Below are 24,587 nucleotides of genomic sequence, written 5' to 3' on the forward strand. Positions count from 1 at the left end.
CATAATAAGAACAGGCATTATTGTTGTACTAAAGCACAACATCCCTTTACAAGGTTGAATAAGGACATGAATAAATGTTCAGATTATTATTGTCAAAGTACGGCTGGAAATTGGCATTGGAATGTTGTTTGAACTCTGGTTCTGAGCATTGAAAGATATGGGATTATGTTCAATTGGTAATGGATTATGAAATAAAACACTCCTTTCTTTTTTTACGGTTCTGTGGTTTTATAACAATGGTGTCTGAGAGCACTATTACAACAACATTTCATGACATCACTCGTCTGTTTCCAACAAGGCAAAGCGTGAACTATGGGACCGGACCACTTTGACCTCCACCAGGGGGTGTGTTGTGCTATGAAATGATGCGCCACCCCCCTCCCCAGAGGCCCAGAGTGGCGTGTTCCTCTGTTGAGAGTTGTGAAACTAATGGACTTTACCTGCAGCATCACCGACTGTGATATTCCCCACCGGGCTTGCTCCTTACTGACATCAAAGAGTCCATACCAGTAAGTGCTCCTGGGATTTCTTATTCTGTGTGGGTGAACTGTCTATGCGTAAGGGCTATGACACACCTTTGCTCTGCTGCAGACAGTCAGAGTTTTCCAGAATGAGTAACTCTCCCAGAGATTTAAAGGAAACTAGGTATAAAGTACTGTGCAAGAGTTATGTTAATAAACACAATGTGAAATACTTTGAAATGTGATCTGGGAACTTTGCACTAGAGTATCAAACATCAGCTCAAACCAACATTATAAGCCTCTTTCAAGAGGTTTATGATTTCAGAGTAAGGTCCTGATGTCAATTAGATTTCTCCAAAACATGGTTTACTTTAACTGGCAATAGGGTGTAGTATGTGACCAACATCCAAAGGTTTACTGGTCTTAGGCATGATACATCCATGCCTCTTCGCTTTTATGAATGGTTAACTCAGTTAAAGCAGTGAGAAGTTATGTGATGTCATACCTTAACTTCCTTTCATGACTGGTTTACCAACTCAGTTAAAGCAGTAAGAAGTTATATGACGTCATACCTAAAATCCCTTTTATGGATGGTTTACCAACTTAGTTAAAGCAGTAAGAAGATACATGATGTCATAGCTTAACTTGCAAGGGGTACTAATATTTGCCTCCCATTTTTGGAGCTGCTGATGCTGGTGCACATGCACTCCTGTACCACAGGTTCAAATCCGGCCTTTTCCACCACTAATGTAGCACCTCTATCCAGACCAATGTAGCATAACAAAATGCCTAAAATATATATCACAAAAAATACACTCACATAAGATGACCTTGTCTGTCACTGGCAAGTCTATCCAGGCCCTACAAACAATGTTAGCAATGAAACAGTTTATTGTTAGCAATGAAACAGAGTTTCCCCCCAATACATTCAGAGTTTCATTTACACTGAGAAAAAAGAACCGTAAAGAGTAGCGTTTCAGCTCATTAAATTGTCCGGGGCTGATTTTACAAATGTTATCTGATTGGATTACCAAAATCGGATAGGATTAAATTATGGAATAGAGTTGTGGTGACCAAGGGTTGTCTAGTGGTTAAAGCAACTGCCTCTAGAGAACATATATCGCTTCTGCATGAGTATGATTCAGGTCTACTGACTATTAAAGCAAACTCTATAACTATCCAACTTTCTCCCCTTCTATCAATAAAGCACACAACACCCTAAAATATACCATACATACATTGTAAGTGCACAATTGATCATGACAGATTAATAGTCTAGTCTAACATTTGATCGGATTATCATTTATTCTGCATTTTGCTACTTAAAGGTAGTGAATAGAAAAGTATTGAGCCCAAAATCTGGATTATCTTGATCCTACTGGAGGGGGGGGGGTAAATTGCTGAAAGGGACTACAATCAATACACCGTTAAGAATAAATCCTGGACAGTAGAAAGGAAGCTTACCGCGTCTGTTTTATTTAAGTGTGAAGAGCAAAGTGGCCAAATTAGAACTAGCACTATACTTTATTTTAAGTGCAGGTTCATCTCAAGGCTATACTAAGCTATCATCACAAAGATTTATGACAGAATAAAGGACATAAAAACAAAACATCAATCCAAACATGAACACTGATTTAGGCTGGGATGAAACATTTGGTGGGAGTCGGTGCTGTGTTCACTTAACTCCAAGATGGCTGGACAGAGTTGAATATATTCTGATTCCTTTAACATACTTCATTTGCATTAATTAGAATAACAATAATGTAGTACAGTAGTCATAGGCCTTAAAAAACACAGAAACAGAGACAAAAACGAGACGCACACGAAATAACCTGTTTATGGTCATATCTACTGACTCTATGATGAGGCACACCTCCACAGCACCGCCTGAGGTGATTTGTTAGGACATGGGCGGTCTGTCTGTATGTCTCTCTCTCTCTGTCTCTATCTCTCTCTCAAGCAGGTGGTTGCCATTAGCATGTGGTGACAGGTCGACCAGGGTTCGCAGGTTCTAGAATGCCCATCTCTGTCGTCACTGGCGGGCCGGATGCCTCCACCGTCTCCGGACTGGGAATTCAGGAAGTGGAGGGATGTGAATTACATATTTGACCTAAATGGTACCTTATCCTTAATATGCCCCACTGCTGTTGACCAAGAGCCCTACGGGGCCATTTGGGAAACAGTATTAAGGCTCTGTAGGCCTGAACAAGCCATTAATGCTCTGAGAGTGAATGATTGTTTGAATTAATTAGGCAGCTTTAACGTTGAGGTAACCCCCTGCTCAATAGTTGACAGCTAGAGGACCATCTCTCTCCAACCCTGTCCAAACTTCACTCCCCCCGAGGCATATTGAAAGCACCAGAAACGGGCCCCTTGCACAGACCTCTGTTATGACTCAGTGCCTTGAGCAGGAGTAGATAGTGTGCATTTGCGTGTGTGCGTGCTTTGAGGCAAAGACATTGAAGGCATTATAAATCACTATTCTACAAATGTATCATTTAACTTCACCTGTTCCTACTCAAGACCACCACACGTGAGAACACACACACCGGCACTTCAATGATGATTTAGCGCCTTGAGGTGGTGTAGATGCATGTGTGTGTTGAGGGGGACGGGAGACAAGACATGTTTTGCCTGATAAATCCACCTCGGAAACGCTATCACTCAACTTCAGCCCTTTTCTGCAGCGCCCACACCTGCCCTCTTCTTAGCCTAAAGGCCCTCAGCCAGGTTTGATGGTTTTGGACAGGCTTGTGCCCCACATACAGCCACACATCTAATGGAAAAACATTTCAGAGAAACCATGTGTCCAAGCTATAGTCAAAGGACAAACACATTCAGAAAGGCTCACCACATTACATTTCCACAGATCAGAAGAAGGTAAACAGCGAAAGATCATATTCATAAATTGCAGTCCGTTTTCACTGGTCACTTGCTTTTGATTCTCATGCTCCCGCTGCCAAGACAAACTTGAGAGGCCTTCTTTGTCCTCTGCCCTTGTAATGGAACAAGAGCCTCTATCAAATCAAACAGTTTCTGTTATGATCCAGCTGGAGACATCTGATTGGTTGATTCACAATCTAATGCTGTGAACCCAGGGTGTACCACTACTTTAAACACGATTATTAAGAAACCATCCAAATATCCTCAAGGTACTATTTATTTTCAGGCGTGTGATCGTAAAACAAAGCAGTGGTGTGTTTTCTTGAGGATAGAAAGGCATCTTCTCGTTAGATCTGCTTTGAGAAAAGAAATATGCCAGAAAGCATTGTAGATGTAGATGTAGATGTCTTTCATAGGCCTTCGACGCTTGAAATCTGTGGTGGGGGGGGGGGGGGGCTTGAAACAGCAGGTCAGACCTTTTATTTGGCTTTTTATTTATTTTGTCTTTTTTATTAAGATATTTTTGGATTGGGAAAACATTGTTACCCTAACAATTTAACTTTGTAGAATGTGTGTAGAAAATATAACAGATCTATGTATACTTTTCATAGCCCATCTTTGAGATTTCCAATCGCTCATGTATAAAACGAATAGATTATGACTGTAAACTTCAAGAATCTATCATGGCTTACATAAAAATATATGATTACAAAAAGATGCAGTAGTGAATGTTTATGGGTTTTCTGCATTAATTACTTAGAAATCAGGTTTAGGTGAAGGCAGTGAAATAAACTTCAGACAAAAATGGCATATATTAGTTTAACCTTTTATCAGAGACCAATACACAACAATGCTTTTAAGCCTGGGCGTTAGGTTCTTCTCCTCTGGGGTAACTCACTGCCATCACATGATACTACTAACAACGATATCAACACTGTAATATTATTATCAGCTATCCCCCAGAAAGACACACAGAACCAAGCAGGTAGAGGCAGTAGTGGTGAGTGGGTCGCACCCACATGCTAGTAAGACCGGAACACAGCAAAACTGAATGGGTAAACCGATGGTTAAATAGGCAAAAATGTGATACTGCCATAGTAGCGATCCCTATGTCAGCTGCTGTGTCACTGGGTCAACGATCCCTCAGGTTTCCTGTCTGAACTACCTATGCTAATGTAACATACATTTACGATACAACCTTAACAAAACGATATACTTGATGTGGATTTATTTTATATTTTTGTGGTATGTTGTGGAAACAGCTTCCTATGCTTGTAATAAAAATCACCAAAACACTTCATTTGTATTTATTTTTTACAGCTTAGCACTTACGTATGTAGGTCATGACCCAAAGGACATCTCACTTTGCGGGCAGTGAATCCAAAAAGCTTTCCCATAAGTGCCTATGTCTCAACAGCCATCACAGTGCTTACAATGTACAGTGGGGAGAACAAGTATTTGATACACTGCCGATTTTGCAGCTTTTCCTACTTACAAAGCATGTAGAGGTCTGTCATTTTTATCATAGGTACACTTCAACTAAAAAAAAAAATCCAGTAAATCACATTGTATGATTTTTTAATAATCAATTGGGATTTTATTGCATGACATATGTATTTGATCACCTACCAACCTATAAGAATTCCAGCTCTCACAGACCTGTTCGTTTTTCTTTAAGAAGCCCTCCTGTTCTCTCATTACCTGTATTAACTGTACCTGCTTGAACTCGTTACCTGTATAAAAGACACCTGTCCACACACTCAATCAAACAGACTCCAACCTCTCCACAATGGCCAAGTCCAGAGAGCTGTGTAAGGACATCAGGGATAAAATTGTAGACTGGGATGAGCTACAGGACAATATGCAAGCAGCTCGGTGAGAAGGCAACAACTGTAGTAGAAATTATTAGAAAATGGAAGAAGTTCAAGATGACGGTCAATCTCCCTCAGTCTGGGGCTCCATGCAAGATCTCACCTCGTGGGGCATCAAAGATCATGAGGAAGGTGAGGGATCAGCCCAGAACTACACAGCAGGACCTGGTCAATGACCTGAAGAGAGCTGGGACCACAGTCTCAAAGAAAACCATTGGTAACACACTACGCTATCATGGATTAAAATCCTTCAGCGCACACAAGGTCCCCCTGCTCAAGCCAGCGAATGTCCAGGCCCATCTGAAGTTTGCCAATGACCATCTGGATGATCCAGAGGAGGAATGGGAGAAGGTCATGTGGTCTGATAAGACAAAAATAGAGCTTTTTGGTTTAAACTCCACTCGCCGTGTTTGGAGGAAGAAGAAAGATGAGTACAACCCAAAGAACACCATCCCAACCGTGAAGCATGGAGGTGGAAACATTATTCTTTGGGGATGCTTTTCTGCAAAGGGGACAAGACGACTGCACCGTATTGATTGGAGGATGGATGGGGCCATGTATCGCGAGCTCTTGGCCAACAACCTCCTTCCCTCAGTCAGAGCATTGAAGATGGGTCATGGCTGGGTCTTCCAGCATGACAACGACCCGAAACACACAGCCAGGGCAACTAAGGAGTGGTTCCGTAAGAAGCATCTCAAGGTCCTGGAGTGGCCTAGCCAGTCTCCAGACCTGAAACCAATAGAAAATCTTTGGAGGGAGCTGAAAGTCAGTATTGCCCAGCGACAGCCACGAAACCTGAAGGATCTGGAGAAGGTCTGTATGGAGGAGTGGGCCTAAATCCCTGCTGCAGTGTGTGCAAACCTGGTCAAGAACTACAGGAAATGTATGATCTCTGTAATTGCAAACAAAGGTTTCTGTACCAAATATTAAGTTCAGCTTTTCTGATGTATCAAATACTGTGGAGTTTAAACCAAAAAGCTCTATTTTTGTCTCATCAGACCACGTGACCTTCTCCCATTCCTCCTCTGGATCATCCAGATGATCATTGGCAAACATCAGACGGGCCTGGACATGCGCTGGCTTGAGCAGGGGGACCTTACGTGCGCTGAAGGATTTTAATCCATGATAGCGTAGTGTGTTACCAATGGTTTTCTTTGAGACTGTGGTCCCAGCTCTCTTCAGGTCATTGACCAGGTCCTGCCGTGTAGTTCTGGACTGATCCCTCACCTTCCTCATGATCTTTGATGCCCCACGAGGTGAGATCTTGCATGGAGCCCCAGACCGAGGGAGATTGACCGTCATCTTGCACTTCTTCCATTTTCTAATAATTGCGCCAACAGTTGTTGCCTTCTCACCGAGCTGCTTGCATATTGTCCTGTAGCTCATTCCAGCTTTGTGCAGGTCTACAATTTTATCCCTGATGTCCTTACACAGCTCTCTGGACTTGGCCATTGTGGAGAGGTTGGAGTCTGTTTGATTGAATGTGTGGACAGGTGTCTTTTATACAGGTAACGAGTTCAAACAGGTGCAGTTAATACAGGTAATGAGTGGAGAACAGGAGGGCTTCTTAAAGAAAAACTAACAGGTCTATGAGAGCCGGAATTCTTACAGGTTGGTAGGTGATCAAATACATATGTCATGCAATAAAATGCAAATTAATTATTAAAAAATCATACAATATGATTTACTGGATTTTTCTTTTAGGGACACAGTTGAAGTGTACCTATGATACCTTTTTTATATATATACACATGTACATAAGAACTAGGCCTAAATCTGAGCAAAGTAGTCATTGCAGCTTGCTTTGGACATACATCTAGCAAATATGTCGAAAGAATGAAGATTGACTAGTCACATTCTGTCTCGTGTTCATATTTTCACGTCGCTGTTTCCTCTTTTCGTAGTTTTAACAAATTTGTCAAAGCAAATACTGACAGAATAAGCATCTTGATCAACTGATGCCATGAACTCGTTAATTTAATTGTGGTTGCTTAACATTGATCGTGTGTCAGTGATGTACTTGTAACATAATTCGTATAGATCAATGTCTATTTACTGAAACAAAAAGAAAAGTTTAGTGATTGTTTTGCATGTTGAAGATAGCTATGCTTCGGGTAATGGATTATGAAGTAAAATAAATGGCTACAGTTGACAGATTATTTTTTATTTAATAAAATGTATATTTTTAGGAAAGGGGCATTTTTTCCAGCTGCTGGGGTAAGATGCCCCCCATGGGGTTAGTTGCCCCCCAGGGAATTCTATCCCAATAGAAGATAATGCCTAAGGGTTTTAAGAATTGGCCCTGTTTTTTAATACCACTTACATTTTCCTTACACGCCATTTCATACAGTTAAACTAAACTTATTATCATTTTAATAAGGCAATATTCTAAATCCCAGCAGTCTTTGAAGTGAGATTCAGAAGAAAACCTTTTTAATAGTTGGCTGAGAAGGTTTGATGATACAGAGAAAATGTGTAGTTGATTAAGACTAGTGGCAGCCAGAGGAGGTGTTGAAAAAAAGAAAGGTGACATTTTGTGTTTTTACATTGGGGGGCGCCATACCCCAAGGGGCGCCATACCCCAAGGGGCATTTTCCCCCATGTTACCTTACGTAACATTTGTAGCTTGTCATAAATAGAATGTCAAATAATCTTGTGTCGTGTTTGTCCGTTAGCCCAGGGCTTAGGAAAACAAGTGTGAATTCTTAGCCTAGGGTTAACAAACTCCATCTGAGCCTGGGGCTAGTATGGCCCGGGGCTAAGAACAATGCAGTGTGAAAAGGCCATTGGAGTCAGATGTTTGGGTCTGGTGTAAACCTGTGATAACCTTAAGAAAGCAGAAGATTGGAGTTCACCAGAGTATCAGATACAGGGCTTGACTCTGAAGCGTGACATTGTCAAGGGCTTTACAACATTATAGACTGTTCTGTTAAACCAAGTAATGTGAGTGTTAAAAATGTTTTCAGGTAAAGGGCTATGACAGAATACCACAGGATTTACTCAAGAATTTTATCATCATGTTGTATAATTTAATGGAGAACACTCTTCTGGTCTGGGTTTTTTACACTGATGGTTATCTGGCTAATCAGAGAATAGTTAACCAGCAGGTCTTTGTGACAGGACAACCCATCACTCTAAATGAGTTCAAGTGCCCCTGTAACTCTGATCCCAGAACATATGTATCACTTTCAGGCCAGCTTAATGGGGTTAAGGAAAGGTAGACTTACACCAACTCATGAACTGACATTCAGGAAAAGTGATGAGGCTGTAAACGAACAATAAAACTGAGTCTGCAAGTCACCCACAATTTCTTCGATATTAGGTTACTTTTTAGTTCCCTCCCCACAGGTAACCTACAGGCCCTGCAGATATTTGTTTTCACTTCACATACATTTTGTAACTCAATATACCTGTCAGACTTAGAATTTAAAAAGTCATGCTGTGTGCGAGTTGGTTTGGTTCATTCTGGTTTAACGTTTCTGCACTTCTTATTCTAAAGAGGAAGAGACAGACAGTCCTTTCATTTGTCATTCGCTATCTTGCACACGGCTGCTTCATCTCGTACAGACTGAGTGAGCAGAGCAAAGGTCCCTGGAAGAACATTCCGGAGGCTGACGGGTCTCTGGGGAGTGCTAGAGGCTGAGTCGAGACTTCCATCTGCCCGGCCAGCACATTCCCCATCCCTGAGCCTTTCACTGTCCTGTCTATATCCACCGCCCTCCACAATGTTAGGTGGTGCGTGTACGTGCGTTTAATCCCATGTCTGGCTAGACACGGGTCTGGTGTAGCTCAGCTCATAGACCATGGTGGTTGCAATGCCAGGGCTGTATATTTGATTGCCAGGGGAAGGGGGTGGGGCCAGTATATAAAAGCTTGTTCTATCACAAATTGTTCTGGATAAAAGTGTGCTACATGACAAATATGTACACCACATTACACCCAAGGGGTATTTTCCTGAATCTTACTGTTTGAGTGAACCGCATGATATTAGGAAACATACCGAGTCTAACCACTCTGGCCAAATGGTCCTCATTCCAGTATTTGGACTCTGAACAGTGGTCAGCATCAAGCCATTTAACCAAATCCTTTGTTGAATGGAAAAAGTTGACCGCAGACACCCAGAAAACCTCCTGCATCACGGATGGTTGGATGCCCTCCACTTGCTGTGGTATCCCCCCCTTAAATGCCACCAAACCCCCTGGAGAGAGGCTCATAAAAGATGTCCCCTAAACACCAGAAGCCATTAGCCACCAGACAGGAATGTACCAGTCAGATTCCCTCCCTATGCACGACAACTGGAAAAGAGGGAATGAGAGGTGCCTATCTCTAAAATGCCCCCGTAATTGCCCCACACACAGCCCAAGTCCCTTTAACTTTGTCATCAACATATACACACACAAACAAAACACACACACACTTTACAGTCAGATCTAGATAGGGAAGTTCATGTTGATGTTATTTCTGTTGACTATTAGAGTAGCTACCCTCAAGGCCTACCAGGGCTTCCTACCAATCATACAGACCATATAGTCCCTGACGATGTGAAACATCCCCTTAACATGATGCTGCCACCACCATGTTTCACAATTGGGAGGGTGTTCTTTGGGTGCCATGTTGGGTTTGTGCCAAATACAACGCTTTGCATTTTAGCCAAATACTTTTGTCAGACCATAAAACTATTTGACAGATGGCTAAAGATTTTTAAAAAGGATTCAATGTGGGCGTTCTGGAGTATTGGCTTCCTTCTTGCCTTCCTACCAGACAGGAAAGAGTTGTGGAGTGTTTAAAACATTGTAGTCAAATACACACTTTAGACCTGTTTTGGCCATAAAAAGCCATATAGCTTGGTCAAAGTTTCTGTTGGCCTCCTTCACTGAAAGGTTTTTATACCCACCTATTAATTGGTATCTTTCCAGAATGTTGCTCCTTAGTTCCTTTTTAAACTCCTTCAATTCACTACCCAGCAGTGAACCTACCGAAATAGAATTTATCCAGAAATCATGTAAATCACTAAAATGTGGAGACCATTAACTTGGTGGATGATTTTAAAGGTGACTGTTTACACTTGACATCAAGGTTTCATTATTTTAAATTATTTATTTCACAATAAAATGTAGGCAATGTATGTAGATTTACACATGAGAAGAGGCCCTGAGTCTGGGATAGAAGAGAAGGGCTGGTAATGTAGTCTAAAGGTAATCATCTGTCCTAATCTTCCCATGAACCTCAGCTTCACTTATGCATATCTCAAAACATATCTAAAAACTGCAAGTGGGAGATAATGCCACTGTCTGTGTGTGTCTGTGCTCTTTGACATTAAACAAAACAATATATCAATGTTGAGAGCTCACCCTGTTCTTTCTCTGGGAGTAGGTCAATGACTAACGTGCCATGCTCCACAATCAGTCTTCATAAAGTGTCAGGTTACTGCGCCAAGCCATACTCTCTCTCACCTCAAAGAAAAATTATCTGTTGACTGGTTGAGTGTCTTACATCTTTTGATATATATCAATACTGCTCGAGCAGCAGAAAGCTGAGGTAGCACAGAGAACACAATGTTGGTATACCAACCCCGTTCATGGTGATGCCTAGCTATGTTTCAAAAGTTGCTACTGAAAAAAAAAAGCTCTGAGGGCAAGATTTCTTTAAACAGGTATGTGTGTTTGGAAATAAATACAAAGTTTGACCTCTTGCTTGAAATGGCAATTTTATTGTGCTACCTATATTCTGGAGCGCTACCTAGTGGTTTTCCAAGCCTGGATTGAGAATACAACACACAAAACACAAACACAGTATACAGCCACATACAACATGAATGTAAACTAATTTAAAGTGTTAACTTTTAGTGTGATGGAGTCATATGGACCCAAGTTCCAAACAAACTGTGACACACATGCCCTTTTTTTCCATGGTAAAGTAAGGTCATTAACTGCTGTCAGGTACTCATTAAAAACGTACAACCACTGGCTTTGCAAAGGCATGCTTTCACTTCTTAGAAGACAGTGTGCATAGAAGGTGAGGTTTGTGAAACACATAATGTATAGTATGCTGTAACTGGTTTGACTAAGGTTGGGATTCATTCAAACCTGCCATAGCAATGTGTACCCAGTTGCCTTTCTTTAGATTATTTTCTCCTGATCCTGGTCATGTTGTATGTTTTCACACAGTACCCAAGACCCATCTGAGATAATTTGACAAGCAGAAAAGCTTTTTCGTTTTAATATTTCAAGGAAGGTTTGATTTCATTTAGCTCAAATCCCGGCCAAAGTGTGGTTCTTGTCAGCTGTGACACAGGCAACTTCACACAAGTGGGCTGGAAATGTTTCCTCCATACTGTTGATGCTTGCAGTATTCCCAGTTCCCAGTGGACTGCAGATAGTAACTCACAAAACCCAGCACTGTATTGGACGCCGGATGAATGCACTACAGACACAAACCGCAGGACAGCCAATAACCCATGTCTAGACTAGCCACAGAACGTTCCATAAGCCTATAATAATAACCATCTATATCAACTAGATCTACTTAGTTTGAGTTAGGGTCTGCTTTTGCAGAATAATATAATAATATATATCCACAGAAAACAGGGATTGTATTTCCATTGGGTATGTAATGCGTTGTAACCGATCATGAAACCCCTGCTATTTTCCGTCCTTAGTTTGTCAGTGGTGCCTTTTCCAAATGTGCAGCAAGATCTTATGGGTGTGTAAGGAAAAACATAAAGGGTGGGGCTGGGTGAATGTTTAGCTCTGGGAAAGGTAAAGGTCGAATCAGGTGTTAATATCCAACATGGTCTCAATGCAGATGAGTATGGTGAGAGACTTGGCATGAGGTTTGCAATATAATATTAAATCAGTACACCAGGAGTTTCCTTTCTGCACTCTAACCAGCTAGTAAACTGATGTAGCTGGCCTTGTTTACGAGTCAGCTGGACTGGTGTCCATTCCTGACACTGACAGATATCTTGCAGAAATGTGAGCGGACAGAAACTGAAGCCCTGGAATTATACATTTTTAAAAGCACGAGTCGCTACTGTAGCCAACTTCTGAAAATAAACCCCTCACAACCTACTCTATATACAGAAATAGAAACACACATAATATAAGTTATAGCCAACTAAATTTGTATAAAATGTGATGTCATTTCACAGTTTGCAACAGGCTCAGTGGACTGGATGTAGAGCAGTATCTTTTCGGAACTAGTCGCACAAATATTGACGTGAACTGGAAGACATTATTAGATTGTGAACAGTGTGAAAATATTTTTCGTAGCCCTTATTCGTAGTAAAACAATTAATCTGAATGAAGTGCCTGATGATCCACAAGTGGAAAACCAACATTTGTGTTGTTACCATTATGGTTTAACTGCAATGCTCATAGTGTTTTGACAGACAGTATGAAATATAACATTGTTATCAGTGATAAAGGCTTTGAGGCCTAACCAGAAGTATTTTCATTAGATTCATTTGAAGTGTGGACTGGATGCCAAGGAGTAACACTCAGCCAATGCCATATTCCCAACTGAGTGACTGATGTCCTAATATGGACAACACAGCCACCCGGCAGCCCATTCTCCACTGATGTATATTACAAGACTAATTCAAACAGATTTGTTGCTGACAAAGTTTTGAACTGCGGTGTCAATGACGTGTGTGTGCAAAAAATACAGCAAATACATTTAACCCAACCATAAAATGTAGATAAGAAACATAATTGCTTTGTTTTATCATAGTCTCTCCCAAGTAATATCTCACATACTTTAATGACATCAGCCCTAGACATTAAATAGACTGTTGGTCAGGAGGAGGAATATACTGTATGTTTATAGGCATAAGAGTTCAAAGGTCACACCAGGCACAAGCAAAAAGGCTGTTTATTAGTCACTGTCTCAGTTACACGTGGCACGGCTGTGACTCCCGCCCTACCGCTGTGACTCCCGCCCTACCGCTGTGACTCCCGCCCTACCGCTGTGACTCCCGCCCTACCGCTGTGACTCCCGCCCAACTGCTGTGACTCCCGCCCTACCGCTGTGACTCCCGCCCTACTGCTGTGACTCCCGCCCTACCGCTGTGACTCCCGCCCTACCGCTGTGACTCCCGCCCTACTGCTGTGACTCCCGCCCTACTGCTGTGACTCCCGCCCTACCGCTTTGACAGGGTCTTATTCATACATTCTAGAATGTTTTGCAACAGAAAATAACCATTTCTGATTTAACAAATCTAGTAGATCCAATCAGGCTGTTTCCCATTTTGGAGCCAAATGAACACTACCCTGGTCAAAAATACTCCAGTGAAGAAAGACCCATACCGACGTACTAAAAACAACATGCCGTTCTGATTCAGTACAAACTTGCACACAAATAAATACATATGGACTTGGCTAGAAAGGACACACTAGTCTACTAATTTCACTAAGCACAACCTCAGACACGCTTTAAAGGTGCACCTAGTAGTCCAAGTGGAGGACGTCTTTTTCACACCGTGGATTACATAAATACATCATTTGCTATAACATTCTCCTATGTTTTATATTAGAACAACTGAAGTGCGTTATTTCCGTTTCAAGTCCTGTACAGTCTGTGTTGTACACACCCAACACCTCCACACATTAAGGACAAGTGAACAGCGAGGACATTCATTCTCAACCTGCATCTCTCTCTCTCTCTCAACACCTTCATTTCTTTCAGTGTTCACTCCCAAATAATAGTTCCATTCTGTGGGATACAAACATGCAACAGTGTCACAGACAATGCCTTGATTAATCAGTCAGTATCTAGTTTTACACAACATGCAGCAATCACTGACTGTCGGGCAGCAGCGACTTGCGAACTTGACACAGTCGTAGCCACTTGTTAAATCACAGACAAAAATGGTGAATTCATTCGTACAACACACACGCACACCTTTCACTTCCTGACCCACACAGTACCAGGATTTCATTTCCCAACTATAATTCCGCCATAACTCATAGAAATGTCTATTGAAATGTTTCCTATTATTCCATATGTTTCATGAGCGTTCCCATCTCAGCGTTTGTGCGTGGTAAACTTTGGCCTCCCAGGAGAAATGCTTGAGCAGGTCAGGTTTAGATCGGAATGCCTTCATCTTAAGTCACGATCACGTCAACTCTCCATTAAAGTGTATGTATGAAACAACCCCCTGGGTGCAGTCTGTTAAAAAATTGCCCTGATTCTGAAAAAAAAAGGCTCCAGTCTCTTGTGAAGTTTCTTGGCAGCATCAGAGTAAAACAAGGACATTGAGGTTAAAGGTCGAAGTCAGGCGAACTTGGTTGGCATGGTCCCATTAACATCAACTCTAGAAGTCCTCCACGTTCAGCCCTCTTCCATCCTAGTGTCTTGGACCAGGAGTCCTTAGCCTTTCTGGGGAATGACGAGAGGATTACTGGCACACTGACACCCCCTATTGGGCTGTGGATTTAAGTGCTGGTTTTCTCTTTAGGGCCATGTTCAGAACATCACACACAGAAAGACCACAAACAGAGGGAGAAGAGATTCCTTATTCTACATGTCAGCGTTCCATGTTCCTTCGTAGCATATTTCTATCTAAACGTTCCAAAACGGTGTGTTACACCGTCGGCGCCACAGGTCTCAAGTAACTGTCTTCTCATTGTACCAGCAGGGCACTTCTCCACACCTACAGGGCGGGACCGAGGGAACCGGGGTATGAACCGATTCTCTGTTTTGCCCAATCCCTTGGAGAACCTCCGTGAGGGACAGTCCATCATCCAATGTGGCAGGTGGCCAAGGTCACCTAGTTGGAGAAAAACAAGCTAGTCGGCATAGCAGGCAGCAGCTTTAACTCATCTCTAGGTGGGCACATTAAGTTGTGTCTAGTCCAATATAAAATCAAAATTAGCAGAAAACATGACATATCAAAGCCCGGCGTTGAGATGAGAAATCTGCATTGGGACTGAGTAACAACGGAGACGGAGTTGGTTAGTCAAATAATTAGTGATGTCTGTGTGTGTGTGTGTGTGTGGCTGTCTCACCTCTCTCTCAGGGGCAGCGTGGGGTGTGTGTTAAGAAAGGAGAGCTGCTGTTCCAGACTACAAACACGGAAAGCCAGGTAGCAGGAGGACATGATGAGAAGGATGATGCTAAAGGGGACAGGGAACAGTCACTTTTGTCATCACACATTAAGGCCATTTTTCACAGCCCACTAATGCACACGCATGCTCAAAGGATTAAGTAACCGTGTTTTCCCCACTAGCGCTACACTGTTGAATCAAATAATCAACGCTTGACGGCGAGTTGATCATTTGAATCAGCTACATAAAATCCCCAAACGTGCATCCCTGGTGGACCAAGTTTAGGGAGCTCTGCCCTAATGAACATAGCCCCTCCGAATGTAACGCGAAAATGTTATATTTACTTGTAATGAACAGTTATGACCAGCAGGTGGCACTATGATCGTAAAGGAGAATATCAATTGCATTGTCTTTATTTCATCTACTGTGCTTTAAAAGGGAGACAACAAGCGTGGAAGGAAGGTGATGTAATTGAAATTCTTCCAAACACTTCAGCTACACTACACATCACAGTGTCAATATGCTGCCAATGTGACATTCTACTAAAGGCAAAATCAGCTCTTTTCTTAAGGGCAATTGACAATTGAACATCTGCTTTTCTTCAGATTGGACAGTGCAATTCAACAACATACAATGTAAGCAGTTTGGCCGCTTTCATTGATTTTAAAGGATGGCTAATGGCAATGACGGATGCCCCAAATGGCTTTAGCGTAGCACAGCCAGAAGTGTGCAGTAACAGTAAAGGACACCAACTGTGTGGCATATGAGTGTGGTTTGGCCCATCAAGATCTGTTTGTGACCCGATTTAGATGGGCTAGTCTGCCCGGTACTTACAGCAGGATGAAGAACTTGAGCAGCTGATACTCCATTTGGCCCAGCTCTGGTACTGGCTCTGTCAGATGGATTTTCTCTGTCTCTAGACCCCGGTCTGCACACAACAGAGCACAATGTGTTAGCATTGAGCTATACTGTCCCTATAGACAACACAACAGAACATTATGTACTGGCATTAGCATTAAGCTATCCTCCCTCAACAGACAAGGCTGGGATATAACAAAGCAAAATGTATTAGCATTAGCAATGAGCTAACCTCTTTCTACAGACAAGGGTAAAACAGAACATAATGTTTTAGCATTAGCATTGAGATATCCTCTCTCTAAATTAAACAAAACAACAGAGCAGAATGTGTTAGGGTTAGCATTAACTATGAACTATAGTCAACACAGCACTGAGTATGTGGTTGGCTAACAGCTTATAAAGGTAAGCTATACTGTCTATCTCCAATCCCAATTCAGACCACAATGCAGCTGGAAAGGAACTTGAAACAGACACTTGAGAGACACTTTAATACAGAGGATCTTCTAACAGTGATCTGTAATGATCTCAGAGAAGGTACAGTGAATCCCAATCCAACGCCTATCCATTATGCATTTTTTGCACAGAATACCTTCCTTGGTCACGTGTTGCAGACAACTAGACAACACGTATTGCACACTCACTAAAAAAGGCCACGACAGGCTCTAATTAGCTCCTACATCCTCGATCATTTCATTTCCTCAGCTTTGGGACACTTCTGGGTGGGGCCCTAGGGTGGAGGATGGAGGGGTCCATTTGAAGTGGGGTCCATTTAGGATATCCACTTGGCAGTGTAGTTAAGAGTGAATGGAGATGTCTGACATTTTTCTGGAATCTAAGCACCTCCCATAATTCTATAAATAGAAGCCCTGAGGTCAACTAAGCTCGCTTTCTCTAATCAGCAGAGGGAAAACAAAGAAAAGAGAGGAAAACTTCATCAGAGAGTCATTGGAGTCGGCCAAGAAGCCAACTCCAATGACTACATTAGCAAACAGCTTGTGTGTGGAAAAAGGAAAACATAGTCCTCTTTCATTCCATCTCCGCACATGTCTGTCAGGAAGCACTCCGTGAGGTATAGAGAACCAAAATTGAGCCTCCAAGTTAAGCTGTCATGGTACATTTGTTGAATCAGACAACGAGTCAATCATTCACCCATGCAAGTTACAACTGAGCTAGGTCTGTTCCAAGCCACTGTGTCTAAAAAAGGATCCTTTCTCACCCAATAAATGGCTACCTGTTGACCACATGACGATAAATCAGGGCTTACCTTTGATCTTACTCTTGAGTGTTAGTGGAACCTCTGTTGGAAGGAAAGGTGTGTCCACTGCACTCAGGCTGCTGGTGGAGTTACCCAGGAGGTCCGGGAGAGAAGAGGAAGAAGGAATGGACGGCTTCCTTCTCCATTTCAACACAGGAGGGAAGTCATTGACCACTGGGAACTCATCCTAAACCAGAAGGGGGAAGAGAGGAGAGCAAAAGGACGAGACGGTGTTGAGAAGGGAGTGACGGGAACGTTTTGATCAGCCGGTTCTGGTTTAGGAACACCAAAAATGAATAAAAAGATCAGGTTTGGGATTGGCCAGACAGGAACCAAACATTCTCTTTTTCTCCTGACCATCTTTTGCTGTAATCCTTTAGACATGCTTAAAACAAAAAATGTACAGGTCATTATGCCAGAGGACAGGTAAGGACAGGTAAATAAAAACCAGGTAAAGAGGAGAGATGTCTAGGTAGATATCCTGAGAATGAGGTTGTGGTTTAATAGCTACCCTCATTGAGTGGGACAGTATTGCTTTGGTATTACTTTCACCTGCGTAAAATATCAGCATGCTAAGCTTCTTAACTCATGATAACATCAACAACCACAAAAGATTCAACTGAAAAAACACCAGCATTTGGAGCTTATTCATAAGAGGACTTCAAGTTGACAGGGTAGAAAAGAAACTGGCCAACCTTAAAGAAATCCATGTTTTACAACTTATGCAAAAACTGCAGGACCCAAAATACCACAAATCTAAACTCTGTCATAGTCCAGTAGTACAGAGAGTAGTGCAACAAGGTGCCTGAGAGGCAGTACTAAGCTGTGGGCTGGTGGGTATGGTTAGTGATGGGCCATAGAGTTCAGCAGGGTTGCAGTCGTAGAGACCTGTACTGCCTGCCTGATGATAGGAAGGCAAACAGTTTGTTGTATGGATGTGAAGTGTCCCTGTGCAGACTCCACGTGCGCTGGAGGTCCACGATGGATGGGAGCTGGGCACCAGTGATGTGCTGGCCGGTTTTTACCACCCGTTTTACCAAGACTTCAGGTCACCCACGTGGCATCCGCCAAACCACACTATGGCGCAGTGAGTCAGACTGCTCTCGATTGTGCAGCGGTAAAAGTTCACTAGGATCTTGGAAAACAGACAGGCCTCCTCAAAAAGTAGAGGCAATGCTGCACCTTTTTGACCAGAGCTGAGATGTTGTGTGACCAAGAGAGGTCCTCAGAGATGTGGACACCCAGGATTTTGAAGCTGGACACATCCTCCACCTCAGTGCCATCGATGAGAACTGGGGCGTGACTGGAGCCTTTAGAACTAGGGCATTCGTCTGCGAACTTGACGATGATGTTGGAACTGTGTACAAGAACACAGTTGTATGTGAAGAGGGAGTACAGGAGGGGGCACAGCACGCACCCTTGTGGAATACCAGTGTTCAGAATCAGGGTGGAGGAGGTGAAGTTGTCTAACCTGACAGACTGGGGTCTGTTGGTTAGGAAGTCCAAAGTCCAGTGGCAGAGAGAGGTCAGGGAGTTTGTTTACCAGCCTGGACGGGATGACCATGTTGAATGCTTAGCTAAAGTCTATGAACAGCATTTTCACATAGGTGTTGGTTTTGTCCAGACGGGTCATGACAAAGTATAAAGCTGTGAAGATGGCGTCCTCTGTAGACCTGTTTGACCGGTAGGTAAATTGGTAGGGATCCAGTGTTGGAGGAGGCAGGACATAAGGTGGGCCAGGACTAGTCTTTGGAAGCGCTTCATGATCATGGGGGTGAGTGCAACAGGTCAGAAGTCATTCGGGCTAAACGTAGTCGACTGCTTCGGCACTGGCACAATGGTTGCGGTCTTGAAGCAAGGGACAACCGCCTGGGCCAGTGACAGGCTGAAAATGCCAGTAAAGACCTGGGGCCAGCTGCCCAGCACATGCTCTGAGCACACGCCTGGGGAAACCTCATGACCAGCAGGTTTCATGATAACTATATTATTGGTTTTCTATAATGGAATGATCTGTTGTTTGTCATAAAAAACATACTTCTATCTGGCATTCTTCTCCAGTCCGGTATTCATCGCTATACCATATTGTAAAACAAGGTGTTGTTCGGCTTAACCAGCCAAAAGCATAATTCAGTATATATTGCATTTCAATTTTGTGGTAGGGGGATATTCAAAGCATTAACATATATATGCTGAATTACGCTTTCAAGGCCAAACTCTCCACCTTCCGTCGTGCTAACTCTACACTACATTATCTCTTCTCAAACCCACATTCAGGGATGCGGTCAAGTGTCAGGTCCAATAGACGGTCATTGGCAGGGGGTCAACAAACAGTAGCAGATGGATCTACACTGTGTCAACAGTTGTGTTAATTGAGGTTGGTTGCCCAACAACCCTATCCTGAGTGTCTGTCGCCAACTCACTCATTTTATCCGGTGTTGGGAAAAGAGAAAAAACGCGTAACCGTCCAGTACCACCCCCAGGGTGGTCCTTAAGACATCCCGTTTGTGTGGTGTTCTGGCTAGGCTTACCATGGATAGTGAGCTGGGCTCTTCCAGGTACTGCTTCAGGCTAAGGCTTTTCTTCCCATTCACCTAGAGGGAAAAAGGTTTAATTGTAACTATATTATTGGTTGTCTATAATGGAATTACAGTAATATATGGATATTCAAGATATTTGCTCAACAGTAAGACTGACCTAAAATCCTATCAACAATGGAATCTCATCAAGAAACCGAAAGTTAGACAGATTATACTGAACCCTTCCCACATGCATTTTGCTGACATTGTTTGTTACAATACAGTGAGGGATTTTTTTTTTTATCCCTTGCTGATTTTGAACGTTTGCCCACTTACAAAGAAACTATCAGTCTATAATTTTTATGGCAGGTTTATTTGAACAGTGAGAGACAGAATAACAAAAAAATCCAGAAACAGATGTCAAAAATGTTCTAAATTGATTTTCATTTTAATGAGTGAAATAAGTATTTGATCCCCTCACAATCAGAAAGTTTTCTGGCTCACGGGTGTCTTTTATACCGGTAACGAGCAGAGATTAGGAGCACACTCTTAAAGGGAGTGCTCCTAATCTCAGCTTGTTACCTGTATAAAAGACACCTGTCCACAGAAGCAATCGATCAGATTCCAAACTCTCCACCATGGCCAAGAACAAAGAGCTGTCCAAGGATCTCAGGGACAAGATTGTAGACCTACACATGGCTGGAATGGGCTACAAGACCATCGCCAAGCAGCTTGGTGAGAAGGTGACAACAGTTGGTGCTATTATTCGCAAATGGAAGAAATACAAAAGAACTGTCAATCTCCCTCGGTCTGGGGCTCCATGCAAGATCTGACCTCGTGGAGTTGCAATGATCATGAGAACGGTGAAGAATCAGCCCAGAACTACACAGGAGGATCTTGTCAATTATCTCAAGGAAGCAGGGACTATAGTCACCAAGAAAACTATTGGTAATACACTACGCCATGAAGGACTGAAATCCTGCAGCGGCCGCAAGGTCCCCCTGCTCAAGAAAGCACATGTACAGGCCCGTCTGAAGTTTGCCAATGAATATCTGAATGATTCAGAGGAGAACTAGGTGAAAGTGTTGTGGTCAGATGAGACCAAAATCGAGCTCTTTGGCATCAACTCAACTCGCCGTGTTTGGAGGAGGAGGAATGCTGCCTATGAACCCAAGAACACCATCCCCACCGTCAAACATGGAGGTGGAAACATGAAGCTTTGGGGGTGTTTTTCTGCTAAGGAGACAGGACAACTTCACCGCATCAAAGGGATGATGGACGGGGCCATGTACCATCAAATCTTGGGTGAGAACCTCCTTCCCTCTGCCAGGGCATTGAAAATGGGTCGTGGTTGGGTATTCCAGCATGACAATGACCCAAAACACACGGCCAAGGCAACAAAGGAGTGGCTTAAGAAGAAGCACATTAAGGTCCTGGAGTGGCCTAGCCAGTCTCCAGACCTTAATCCCATAGAAAATCTGTGGAGGGAGCTGAAGGTTCGAGTTGCCAAACGTCAGCTTCGAAACCTTATTGACTTATTGAAGATCTGCAAAGAGGAGTGGGACAAAATCCCTCCTCAGATGTGTGCAAACCTGGTGACCAAATACAACGTCTGCCCTCTGAGATTGCCAACAAGGGTTTTGCCACCAAGTACTAAGTCATGTTTTGCGTTGGGGTCGAATACTAATTTCACTCATTAAAATGCAAATTAATTTATAACTCTTTTGACATGCGTTTTTCTGGATATTTAATGTAACTTAAAACCTTGAACCAAGTAGACTGTGATTAGGTTATTTCCCACTGAGATTCTATTACATGACTGTCATAATCATTTTATGTTCCAGACTGTGATGAAATAGCGTCCATTTTGGTCAAGGAAGAAATTCAAACCAGTCTAGCTGAAAATAATAGGAGTAGACTGCCTTTCAGAAGTATTCACCTCCCTTGGCCTTTTCCACATTTTATTGTGTTATACTGGGCTGCCCAGCCTTGTTCCTGGAGATCTACTGTCCTGTAAGTTTTCTGTTCAACCCTATTTGTAACTAACCTGGTTAAGCTTGTCATCTATTAGATTCAAATGTGCAAAATTATAGTTGGAGAGAAAACCTACAGGACAGTAGATCTCCAGGAACAGGGTTGGGCAGCCATGTTTACAACATCAAATCAAAATGGATTAAATCAAAAAGAAATTGCCACTGATCAACACTATGGTCCATAATTTCAAATTGAAAAATGAAATCTGCAAAATCATCTGAACAAATTCATGACAGAAATGAAATGCATAAGTATTCACCCCCTTTGATATGATACCTAATTTAAACGATTAGTAGAATGGAGTCCACAGGTGTTGAATTAAAGTGTTTCACATGATGTCAGGTAAAATACACCTGCCTCTGGGAGGTCCCACATTTGGTCAGTAAAATTCTTAACAAAAGGTACATCATTAAGATTGAAGAAACATTCAATGCAAATGTGCAAAGCTGGTAGAGACATCCAAATAGACACTGTAATTGCTGCCAAATGTGCCTCTACCAAAAACAGACCAAATTGGGTCTACTCATGCAATCAATTATTCTGTTTTATATTTGTAATTGATTCCTTTGACATTGTGGGCTTACTTTGTGTTGTGTTAATCAGTGGCAAAAACAACTTGTTTAAATACATTTTGATTTCATGTTGTAACACAACGAAATGTGAAAAAGTCCATGGGTGATGAATACTTTTGAGAGCCACTGTACATAGAGGAATAACATTCTGGTGTTTCCTATGAATGAAAATTACATTTGTATATCAGAAATTGTATAATGGAAATGCAGTCACCCTAGCATACCGTATACAACCAATAAGATGCGAGGAGTTGTGGTACCGTATATGGCAAATCTAACATATAACACAGTCCTGGACACAACAATATGGAATGTTGGCATATTGGCACTTTCACATTTTTTAAATCACTCCTCTAAAACTGGTACTGCAGCAGGCTAGTTGGCTATCAAATATAGAGTGCATATACTGTAATTCCTCTTTTTTAACACTATGTTATCATACAACTGGCTAAACACAGTTGACTTCTTCCTCAGTATAAAACCTTGAATGCCCATAGTGTTTTAAGTCCTAGAGCTATAATTTCTCACCTGAAGGTGTGTACAGATCCTCTTGAGGACATCGTAGACGCTGTCTCTGGACAGCAAGGACACAAACACATACTGCAGGAGAGAATGAGACACATGCATGAACAAATAAAAACAGACACTTTAGTTTCACTGCCTTTGAAATTTAGATTTCTCACATTTCAACTGACACCATTATGATATACAATGACTAACTTCAGCCAAACTGCCTGTGCACAAGATGAATGGACATCAGGTATACAACAAGTGTTAACAAGCATGTTTAGTCACTGAAGAAGCCTGTCTCTCCCAGTGAGCTTCTCCAATCTGACAGACGGTGAACAAATTAAGGTTGCAGCGAGCAGCTTTAGCTGTCATCACTAAGGCCCATAAAAAACACTTAAAGGTGTTTGCTTTGTCAGGAGCCCTGTTACATCACGCCACTACTTGACGTGCCAAGTTGACTCAACCTCACGTATTGTAATGGAGACAAGCAGCCGCTGGTGTGGGCGGACAGATTTCAGCAGCAATACAAAGCCCCACAATTGCACAGAATGTTTTCTGTCGAAATTTGGGATTTTCTTTGGTTGCTCAGAAGTGTTGGTTTTAAAAACGTCAATTCATATGACCTGGCAGCTTTACTGTAGGTTCCCAACACTAGTCACTGCAAAAACCCCATTGTTAAACTTGGGATGAGTTCAGCTGGCGAAAACCTGACCAGAACGAGAGAAGACTATTGGGTTGATGTTTGAAAGAAAACATCCCGAACCCTGTATATTCATTCCTTCACAAAGAAACGACTTATGTACTACCAGGAGGATTGCTTCATTTGGGGTTTTGGTAAATATTAACCCTCCTTGTGTTCCCACATGCTGAATAGGTTACATTCTGTTTGGTCCATGGTTTCTCAAGCACAATATTTACTCTAGCTGAATACTGCCGGTTGCATGATTTGGCTGACTGGCTGGCTTGTTAGCCTGGCCAACCAACTGTTACCTTGAATACTTTGTTGTTAGCCTGACTGTCAAAATGTTAGCTTGGTGAAATGGATGTTTGAACCATGTTTTTAGGCTGCTACTTGACTATCAGTTTAGGAACTTGTTTCTGAAATGGTACTTCATAAGCAAGACTCCAAATTAGGCCTAGTCTACATACTAACTCTGGTCCTGTACCGCTTTGCTGTGCACAGGGTTAACATCTGCTAGCTGTCTGTTAGTGGTGAAGACATATTGTGTTATATTGAACCACCTTTTGGCTGGTGTCCACAGTGATGGCCAACCCATTAGGTACCAGGCCTGCTGTCCTGTGCTTCTTCACCAGCCTCACTGACACGACCGGAATGGCAACCTGTAAAGAAAAATCACAAACATGGTTACCACCTGCACTTTACAGTGAAACAGACTTTTTGAATGACCATTCCTTTACTTGTAATCAGCCGAACAATAAGTACACTATGCCCAGTGCTTAACAAGCATTTTTTGTATTCTACTCAGACTGCTATTTGGGATGCCGTTAGTACACAACGCTACAGGGCATATGGGGACGCTGCTCGAATGGAGCTACAGCTAGCCTAGCAGTTAGTATCGC

The 24,587-nt window shown here is 42.4% G+C and overlaps 1 protein-coding gene across 1 annotated transcript in view; it reads right to left on the reverse strand.

Moving 5' to 3' along the window:
• Nucleotides 1-10,909: 10,909 nt before the first annotated feature.
• LOC105018476 (GRAM domain-containing protein 2A) overlaps nucleotides 10,910-24,587 on the reverse strand; it is a 47,639-nt gene continuing 33,961 nt past the window's right edge. The window contains exons 6-12 of the mRNA XM_010883934.4: nucleotides 24,249-24,347; nucleotides 23,025-23,096; nucleotides 19,903-19,965; nucleotides 17,384-17,561; nucleotides 16,096-16,189; nucleotides 15,223-15,330; nucleotides 10,910-14,984 (exon numbers count right to left, since the gene is read on the reverse strand). Of these exons, the coding sequence (XP_010882236.1) occupies nucleotides 14,981-14,984; nucleotides 15,223-15,330; nucleotides 16,096-16,189; nucleotides 17,384-17,561; nucleotides 19,903-19,965; nucleotides 23,025-23,096; nucleotides 24,249-24,347 (618 nt within the window). The 3' untranslated portion in view covers nucleotides 10,910-14,980. The remainder of the gene's footprint in view (nucleotides 14,985-15,222; nucleotides 15,331-16,095; nucleotides 16,190-17,383; nucleotides 17,562-19,902; nucleotides 19,966-23,024; nucleotides 23,097-24,248; nucleotides 24,348-24,587) is intronic.

The sequence above is a fragment of the Esox lucius genome, chromosome 19 (genome assembly GCF_011004845.1).
Source record: "Esox lucius isolate fEsoLuc1 chromosome 19, fEsoLuc1.pri, whole genome shotgun sequence".
NCBI classification, from domain to species: Eukaryota; Metazoa; Chordata; class Actinopteri; order Esociformes; family Esocidae; genus Esox; species Esox lucius.